Consider the following 10,129-nt stretch of genomic DNA (forward strand, 5'->3'; position numbering starts at 1 on the left):
TGGTATCTACTATGTTCTTATCCAGTGAGACTCAGGGTATGCCACACCCACAGCGCACATGGCAGACTCTAGTGTGCCAGGGATGGGAAGCACCAAGACCTTCAGGGGCTCCTTAGGAGTGACAGTAGGGGAGACACGATCCATTCCTTGTTTCTAGGATTTGGTCTTCCTAACGTGGTCACAGGGCATTTGTGGAACACATGTGAGCCGTGCCTTCCAATAGTTAGGCTTCTGGACAATGTTCCAGCCCCTAAGCTCCAGCTTACAGGTGGTAGAGGCTGGAAAAAAAACTTTCACCAACGCAATGAGGGCACTTGAGGGTGCTGACGGCTTGTCAGACAGTGATAGAGCTAAAAGCCCTTATACCATAGCTTTGTTAAGACACCACATACAGGCTTTCTGAAAAGGCCTCTAGAGTGGGGCGGGTATCTGGACCTGAGGGAGGCAAGACGGATGGATCACTGCTGACACTTCACTCATTAGCTACTGCCACTATGTCCACTGAGGAGTGTGGGCAGCAAATCTGGGGAGGGTGCACGTGGGAAGGAGAACACAAATTCCAGTGCTCTTACAATGACCACCGGACTTAGTCCAGCCTATGCTACACAGCTGTCTGTATCAGCATCTGCTCCCCTAACACACAGGCTGTCCCTGGGGAGGCCTTTCCCTGAAACTATCCACCCTGTGAGGGTAGGCATAGCTCTCCCTTCTGGTCAGGAATCCCACCCCTGCTCTAGTTCCCCACTTCTCACACTGGAGTCCTCCAGAGCTGGGTCCTGTCCGGAGCAGAGGGTGGAGTGGGATTCATTTCCTACTGTTCCTGTTTCCCTGCTCTATTGGGGCAGGCATTAGACAACCCCTGCTGTGACTTGACTCTTTCCTGTTGTGTAGGTCTCCTTTGAAATGTCTGATTACCCAGCTTGTCTCAGCCAGAGTCAGTTTGTATATTGGCTTTATTTAAGAATTGCAGGCCATGGTCCCATCCCACAGTTTCAGGGTCAACTTAGGGAAAGTCTGTGCCCCAGTACTGTCACGGAGAAGAAAGGGTTCAGGCTGAGCTACAAGGTCCTTCAGGGGCTTCTTTTGGTGTGTCCTGTCTTGCTGTTCCTTCGTCATACGTGTCATCGCTTCTGACTTGCTGAAAGGAAGTTGCTTTCTCCCCCCGCTCAGAAACCAAAGGAACTTCTAAATTGTATTTTTTCTTTCTTTGCAGCCTGTGTATTTTCACATAGAGAACTCTGATCACAAAAACAATACTCCCACTGACAGATAAAATAGGATGTGAAACCAGACAGGAGCTGATGAATGGGCACCTGGAACAGAGAAGCAATCCTTTAGACATTGGAGAGATCCAGCCAAGTTATGTTTGGAAGAAAAAGACTGAAGCAAGCTGTCTGTCCCCAGAAAGTAGTCAGGAAACAGGAAGGAACTTCCAGCAGTTCCATTTGGGCCCTCTAGGTGGAGCAAGCCCCTTGGGAATGTCACTCCTGAACTCTAGAAACCATTGCTATTTCTGTCTTTAATCTTGAAGCAGGTTTGAGGATTCTTCCCTGCCAGAGTCTTGGTTCTGGGACTCACGAACCCTCCACTCCATTCAGATAAAGGCAGGAGACTATGTTATATACGAGGACAAAAGGTAAAGCCATAATGTAAATTCGTCAAATCAAAAGGTGCACCCTTGTCCTAGCTCGTTTTATATCAACTTAACACAATCGAGAGTCATCTTAAAAGTGGGAACCTCAATTGAGAAAATGCCTCCATAAATTCCATCTAGTTTCTTACTCAGTGAGTGATAGGAAAGGGTCCAGCCCATTATGGGTAGGATGGGCTGGCCGACCTAGGTTCTATAAGAAAGCAGGCTGAACAAGTCACAATGAGCAAGCCAGTAAGCAGCCCCCCTCCATGACCTCTGTGTCAGCACCTGCCTCCAGGTTTCTGTCCTGTCTGAGTTCCTGTCCTGACTTCCTTCTGTGATAAACAGTGCTGTATAAGTGTAGGCCAAATAAACCCTTTCCTCCCCAACTTGCGTGTGGTCCTGGTGTTTCTTCACAGCAATAGAGACCCTAAGACAATCCTAGTGTCCTCTGTAGTGAGTGGGTAGGAAAAGGGGAGCACAGAGAGGGCTGCAGGGAGGAAGATAAAATGAAGGAAACCATCAGGAGGGAAAACAGGATAAAGGAAGGAAGAGGAATAAAGAAAGGGAAGGGAAGGAGAGGAGAGAAAAGGAAAGGGAGGAAAGTCAGGGAAGGCTGGAGGAAGACTGCGGTGCTGAAGGAAGCATGGGGCCCTGCATGTGAGCTTCCTCTTCTGCTGGACCACAGACCAGAGTGAGCCTCAGCCCCACTTCTGCCGCACTCACCAAGCACTCTGAGCCTCAGCTCAGGGCTGCGCTTAAGGACTGTCTTGCCCTCCGTGAACACCTCACAGGAGTACAATCCAGAGTCTTTTCTTTGCATGCTTGGTATGTGGTACTCTGAGGCTATGGTCTTCTCCTCCAGGATCTCGCTGCCCATGTAGAAGGAGAAGTAAAGCTGTAAGCCAGGACTCGGCAGGAACAACGTTGTCTCACAGGTCAGGTTGACCTGACTCCCCTCCGGGTAGGGAGATGGCAAGGATACTCTCAGCACTGGTGTGGCAAATAGCTCTAAAGAGAAAGTTGACAAGGGACAGGGTGTTCCATTCTGTGTCACTGTTCTTTTCATGAGACTCTACCTTTGGGGGGGGGGGTGAGCCAGGGTTTCTCTGTGTAGTCCTGGCTGTCCTGGAACTCACTCTGTAGACCAGACTGGCCTCAAACTCAGAAATGCGCCTGCCTCTGCTTCTCACGTGCTGGGAGTAAAGGCAAGCCACCACCACTGCCCGGCTGAGACTCTACCCTTAATCCTCAAAAGAATGGGTTTCTCCCATTGCCAGCAGAGAGGATAATTTCTAAAAGCCATGACTGCACAGCTTCCAGCTGAGGGGCTTCTCATTACACAAGCACACTTTGCTGCGTGGCTCTATTTATGAGGAAGCCACAGAGCCCCACGTGAGTAGCCACCCAAGGTCAGCACTTGTCAGCTAGGTCATTCATTACTTGTGCTATTCAAAAGAGAAGCTGGAACAATAATTTCTTCCCCCTAGAAATGAGCTATTTTTAGGACAGGAACACCTTGGCAGTGAACTTGAGCATGAAGAAGGTAAGCCTTGGAAAGAGAACAAAGACCTTGTGGAACTCGGACAGAGAAGACTGCTTTCCAGATGCTTACAGAGAAGTGGGCCCAGAGACGATACATGTCCCTGACACATAAACACAAAATAAAACTGGCTCCTAAGGTCTTTCTTGTTTTTATTTCTATGGAAATTTCATGAGATTTAATTGGATTATTAAAAAAAAAAAAAAAAAAAAAAAAAAACAAAACCTCTTGACTACCTAGAGTTTCTGGCTTTAGGGCTAAAATAAGTTGATGAAGGAGGGATGGTCACTATCTCCTGACTGTGACACTGTTGGGCCATGTGGATGCTGCAAAGAGCCATGGGTTGCAATGCTGAGACCTCACTTCTGGGTCTAGCTTCACTTCTGGGTCAGCCTCACTTCTGGGTCTAGCCTCACTTCTGGGTCAGCCTCACTTCTGGGTCTAGCCTCACTTCTGGGTCAGCCTCACTTCTGGGTCTAGCCTCACTTCTGGGTCAGCCTCACTTCTGGGTCAGCCTCACTTCTGGGTCAGCCTCACTTCTGGGTCTAGCCTCACTTCTGGGTCTAGCCTCACTTCTGGGTCTAGCCTCACTTCTGGGTCTAGCCTCACTTCTGGGTCAGCCTCACTTCTGGGTCAGCCTCACTTCTGGGTCTAGCCTCACTTCTGGGTCTAGCCTCACTTCTGGGTCAGCCTCACTTCTGGGTCAGCCTCACTTCTGGGTCAGCCTCACTTCTGGGTCTAGCCTCACTTCTGGGTCTAGCCTCACTTCTGGGTCTAGCCTCACTTCTGGGTCTAGCCTCACTTCTGGGTCTAGCCTCACTTCTGGGTCAGCCTCACTTCTGGGTCTAGCCTCACTTTTGGGTCTAGCCTCACTTCTGGGTCTAGCTCAGCCAGCGGTCACTGAGTGACCTTCGGGGAGGTTGTTTCCTCGTAGGACTCAGCTTCCTCCTTTGTAAGCTTAAGTGAGGACTGTAGATGCTTTTGTAGTGACTCCTCTGGTCTTACAACTGTAACTCTTGCTATCTAGACTGGTTACCTTTCACCGTGATAGACACGTCTGCAGACTTGTAGCGGTGTCTTCTTCCCGTGCCTAAGCAGTAGTAGATGCCGTTGTCATTCAGGGTGGTTCTCGTAATATCTAACTCAGACTGTTGAACATACCGAAGCGTTTTTCCATTTCGAAAGAAAACCACTTTGCTCATCACCTTAGTCTTCCATCCGTGACACTTAAGGAACAGAGGTTCTCCTTCTGCGAGGACTCTGCGAGAGACCTGGAGTATCACCCAAGCTGAAAAGTGAGGGCCCACAGTGTTTGCATGCAACAGAGGGAGCGTGAGGAGGCCAAATCTTGGCCCTGGAGATACTTATATCTTTTACTTGAAATATTCCAACCCCAATCTCCACTATGGTACACACTTGTCTCACTCTCAAATCTCTAAGCTTTCCTGAAAATCGACAGTGCCAGCAGCTGCGCACACTAGCGCCCTCTATCGTCCATTATCAACAGCTGCACATGCTCACCCCTCCACCCCCCCATGGTCTCAGCCACTGCCACATTCCTTCTAAACGCAATTCCTTCTTGTATCTATTTCTGTCCCCAACCGAGAAACTAAACCCCACACTGTCTAGACACACTCATGTCTTTGCTTTATGTCTGAAACACAGTAGAAGATTTTTATGTATCTCCATATGAAATTATCAAAACACAAGTAAAAAAAAAAATACACACTGAAATTAGCTGGACTCAAAAGTCTCAAGATCTCAGTGAACTTTTATACAGCAAGAATAGCCATTCCAAATGGCAGCTGTGGGGATTCACATTTGGGTTGCACTATGGGATATATTTTTATGCACCTATCCATCAACAAAAGTGAAAAATTCATGACAGATATAGACCTAGAAAAACAATGAGCTTTCTGTCCCCTTTCGGGTCACATGTCCTTTTCCTGCAGTCTGTCCTTCCTCCACCCCAATATTTACTCTTTCTTGTTCTTTCTTCTCTATGTTATACTGTACCCAATGTACACTTGTTTACATATGGTTTTGGCTAGATTCGACATATAAGGGAAAATGTGGCTGGCCCTGAACTCAGAGATCTGCCTGCCTCTGACTCCCAAGTGCTGGAATTAAAGGTGTATGCCACCACAGCCTGGCACAAAATATTTTTAAAAGAAAGAAACATTTCCCAAAAGACTCATTGGGTATTACATGTCTTTCTATAAAGACATGTAATAAACACAGTAAAAGTGGTCAGTACACAACCAGCAAATAAATACACATTAGAACCACAATGTGAGCCAGTGTACACAGTCAGAATAACACAACAACAACAAAAAACTACAGAAAAGAACTGCTGTGGATGGAGTTGGAGAAGGGGGGACCTAAATTTTGAACAAAGATAAAAATATTAGAGCCTGATATTTTTCTTGAGACATTGTCTCCAAACTGGTCCAGCTGGAGGGCTGCAGGCCAATAGGGCCTTGATGTGATATTTTAACTATTCTGACTTGATCTGACCTGGTAGGTTCTTAGTACTGATACGTTCATGAAGATTAAGTCTCACATACACTCTCAGAGAGAAAGAGACAGAGACAGACAGACAGACAGACAGACAGACAGGACTCTAGTACCCACACAGTGGAACTATGTGGTTCCCCACTCCTCCTGACCCATGCTATGCTTACCATTGTGGATTTCCAACTGCACAGGGTCGCTTGGCATTGAGGGACCTATCTGACACTTGTATTCACCACTATCCTTGAAACTGGCCCCCTGGATGCTATAAGTAGGTGTGGAGACCAGAATGGCTGTGTCATTGATAAACCACTGTGTGGAACTGTTTCCAGGCAGGTGAGGCGCCTTACACGATAAAGTGACATTTTCTTTCAGGAAAATACTGAGCCATGGAGGCCGCAAGGTGATCTCAGCCTTGGTGGCATTAACTGTAGAAAAGAGAGAAAAGCAAGCAAGCAAACAACAACAGCAACAACAACAACAAAAACCTGAGTGAGTTAAAGGCAGAACCACGAGCTACTGGTGAAGTTTTGTTGGGAGCACAAGAGGGAAATGTTTTTTTATGTTAGTTTATAAAGACTATCAAGTGAGAATCCAGGAAGCTAGCTGACCTTTCCGTATCTGCTGAGGGAGCTCCTCTAGGTTATTTGGTTCAGACCCAGATGTAGGGTATGATGATTGCCATAAGGAAAGCACCAGTGCTAGTGAAGTGGGTCTCAAACCAGAGCAAAGAGCCTCAAGCCAGTCTCCCTTCACTCGGCACTAGACTGCCTCTGGGGGTGGGGAAGGGTAAAGCACATCCATCCACTTCCCTGGAAACTGAGACCCGGCTCTTGAAGCCTTCCTCTCTCCTGAGGAGAAAAACCTGTCTCTGCTTTCTTATGAGAGGGACAAATTTGGGGGCCACTGTGGATCCAGCCCAATAGGGCTGCTTCTGGTTTTCTAGGATTCTGTGCTTTTCTGACCTCACTAGGCCAGTGTTTCTCAACCTGCGAGTTACAAACCCCTTGGGGGTGAGGTCAGATGACCTTTCACAGGGGTCACCTAAGACCATCAGAGTATACAGATATTTACATTACATTCATAACAGTAGCAAAATTACAGTTATGAAGCAGCAAATAACATTATGGTTGGGGTCCCCACAGCATGAGGAGCTGTAACAGTCACAGCATAGGAGGGCTGAGAACCACTGCGCTAGGCATTTAGTTGAGCAGCCAGGGTTCACTCAGAAAACTCTGAACAGAAACCTTCAAAACCAGTTTTGCAGAAAACCCACTCTAAATGCAGCAACTGTAACTGAGAACTCCTCCTCCTCCTCCCTGTCTTCCTCCCTGTGCTCTTCCCTCCAGGCTCATGGAACCCACTGTTTGAAAGCAGGAAAGCAGCAGAGGGTGAGGGGTTAAGAGAGAGGCCACTCACCCACTTGCCCACCAACTGGAGCTGCAAGAGACCAGAGAGACAGAGATCAGTTGGTAAAGGAAGACAGGCGACAAAAAGCAGGCTGGGAGGAGAGGTCCTGTCACCTCCCAGGACCAGATGAACCCTCTTTCCCAAAGTCAACACCAGCAGAACAAATCACTATTTGTGATGCTGTCTTTATTCCGTTGGAGGCTCGAAGGCTTAATGCCACCAGAAGCTTCCTTCCCATCCTTTGGAAATTAAGCACCAATAAACTATTGGATCATTGATGAGCAGCCTTTCAGCTAGAATGCTAGGCTAACATGACAAATGGTGACAAAAAGTGTAGGCTTGCCACAGCCAGAAGCCACATTCCCCCTAGCAAGCCTCCTTGAGCCCAACTTACCCCAAAGTAACCAAGTCGTTAGAAGCCACATGTCACCTCGAAGCTGGTAAGAATCATATACCGTGCAAGACACTGAAAGGTACTTCTCGGGCTAGGGATCAAGATTAGAAAAGAGGAAGAAGTTGCCATTTCTGCCTACTTGCATTATAGTCACATTCCTTTTTCTGGGAAATACATCCTTAGTTTTTTTCCCCTCTGTTGACAGGTCTCCCGTAGCCCAGATTTACTGTGTAGCCAAGGACTACCTTCTGCCTCTACCTCCCAAGTGCTGGGATTATAACCTTGTGCCACCATGATTAGGTTACTCATCCCTCCCCTCTCTCTCTCTCTCTCTCTCTCTCTCTCTCTCTCTCTCTCTCTCTCTCTCTCTCTCTGTGTGTGTGTGTGTGTGTGTGTGTGTGTGTGTTTAGTTTGGTTTTTTGTTTTTTGTTTGTTTTGAGTTGTGAATGCTCAGAATCCAATGGAAAATCCAAATCTAAAGTTTTGGTGGTGTTTCTATCCTGGATATTTTCTCCTACTGTTTCTACTTCTTAGGGAACAGTTATGGCAAAACTGAATTTTAGAGATTGATTCAAGAATTGGAGAGTTTTATCACTTGAATCCAGAGATTTCTTATGTCAGCCTATATGAGAGTCATGAAAATGAGTCCTCCCTGACATACTCAAGCCTCTACTCCTCTGGACACACAGAAAGAATCAGCCTTCCATTTTAGGAAAAAGTGGAGTCAATATATATAAGCCATCTTCCAGAAAATTACTGTGGATTTATAACTAAATCCAGGGAAATGCAATATTTAATATAAATATCATTACAAAAAAATTAACTTAGACCAAAGGACAAGAATATCTATAGGGAAGGAGTTTCAAAGTTCAAATTAGAAGTTCTGTGCCCTCAGAGTGGCATCCTTAGAGTGTTCTAAAGATCTAACAGTTCCAGGGATTCTGTTAGCAGCAAAAGACCGTTAAACAGAAAGTACGGTGAGTCCAATGAATGCTATTGACCCTGCCCTGGGCAGGTACTCCCTTTGTAAACTGTATATTTTGTAAACCTCCTAAACCCTCAAGGCTCTCAAATGGCCAGACCCCTAGAGTGATATCTAGAAGCCAGGCCCTATCTTCCAGACGTCCTGGCTGAAGGGTAGCCAGGCCCCGCCCTACACACACACACACACACACACACACACACACACACACACACACACACACACAAACCACACCACCAATCTCTGAGCTTGGCCCAAGATCAGGCCACATAATCCCTCCAATCCCATTTCACGCTGGAAAGCTCCCCACCCCCTACCCTTGCAACACTATATTAACCCTGTGTTGGGCCCAGTTCTCCGGAGACCCTGCTACCCTTCTGGGTATTCCCTTCTCTATTAAATCTCTGTGTGAAATCTGTTGTAAGATGTGACTTTGTGGTATTCCTTGGCCCCGACTGCTGGAATATCTTTCCTAGTGGAGCTATGCATCTAGATTTTTTTTTTTTTTTTTTTTTTTTTGTTTTTGGTTTTTGGTTTTTTTGGAGACAGGGTTTCTCTGTGTAGCTCTGGCTGTCCTGAAACTCCCTCTGTAGACCAGGCTGGCCTCGAACTCAGAAATCCGCCTGCCTCTGCCTCCCAAGTGGAGCTATGCATCTAAAGACGCCATCTTGACTCTCGACTGTGACTTTACCCACTTGGTTTCCACTGGCCTAGAAAATGTAGGTGGGAACATTATGTTAAATCTGAACTTAGAAAGCATAAAGTTGTCTCTCTCACACTCTGCTGCTTCTGTGATTATCACTGCTATAAAGTTCTCTGGCTAGCCAGCCTTAGTACAGAGCCATCTGTCTGCACTAGTCAGGTAGACTGAAGCAGAGCTGCCCCGGTTGACTACAAGTGAGAAATAAATGCTCACTGTTGCATGCTCACTGATGTGTTCTTACCCCAAAGACTGCCACCAGGGGTCGCCACGTGGGTCCTCGAGTGCGCCGATCAGACTGGGAAGCCTGGCTGGATAATTCTGCAGCTGCGCATTGGCGAAGACTGCCAGCCTCTCGTGATGCTGCGCTCGCGCAGATGCGAAGTAAGCCAGCATTACCGAGCGCTAAGTCGGCTTTCGAATGGGGCCCTCCCTATACCAGAGGGAATCGAACACGCACCACCCTTTTCCACATGCTTTCTGCTCTTGCAGACTCAGTCGAGATCATTTCACTCTTGTCAGCTAGGGGAAAGCAATTAATCCTAAGGTTTGAAGGAGGCTGAAGGAGTCCGCCGAAGAGGATTCGAGTCACGTGGGGTCCCTGAGCATCCCCAAGGAAGACTCAGCCGCGCGCTGCCTGCCTTGTATTCAGATAACCACGCGATGGTGCCAACGAGTCACTTCGCCCCTAAGTCCTAGTTTCCTTCTTTTACTGTCTATTTATGTGTGTGTGTTGGGGGGAAGGAGGGGAGGGGGGTCTTGATTAGAGTTTGTTTTCTCTGCCAGTTAAAGAATTAAAGGCAGAAAAAAAATGGTGTGGAGCAAGTAGCAGAGGGGTAAATCTCAGACAGCAGACAGAATCAACCCGTGAAGGTTTTTATTAGGGTGAGGAAAAACACGCACACAGAGCACAGCACACAGAAAGATTGGCGGTGATCTCATGAAGTCACGGG

The 10,129-nt window shown here is 47.2% G+C and overlaps 1 protein-coding gene across 1 annotated transcript; it reads right to left on the minus strand.

Annotated features, from left to right (window-relative positions):
- Window positions 1–824: 824 nt before the first annotated feature.
- On the minus strand, window positions 825–9,772 carry Fcgr1a (Fc gamma receptor Ia). Its single transcript, XM_076932959.1, has 7 exons — window positions 9,421–9,772; window positions 7,495–7,585; window positions 7,110–7,130; window positions 5,861–6,118; window positions 4,213–4,464; window positions 2,360–2,644; window positions 825–1,313 (listed from the first exon to the last, which is right to left on the minus strand). Exons 2-7 carry the CDS (start codon window positions 7,523–7,525, stop codon window positions 1,243–1,245), a joined length of 918 nt encoding a protein of 305 aa, XP_076789074.1. The 5' UTR covers window positions 7,526–7,585; window positions 9,421–9,772; the 3' UTR covers window positions 825–1,242.
- Window positions 9,773–10,129: the final 357 nt, after the last annotated feature.

Source organism: Arvicanthis niloticus, chromosome 4, assembly GCF_011762505.2.
Source record: "Arvicanthis niloticus isolate mArvNil1 chromosome 4, mArvNil1.pat.X, whole genome shotgun sequence".
Classification (NCBI taxonomy): Eukaryota; Metazoa; Chordata; class Mammalia; order Rodentia; family Muridae; genus Arvicanthis; species Arvicanthis niloticus.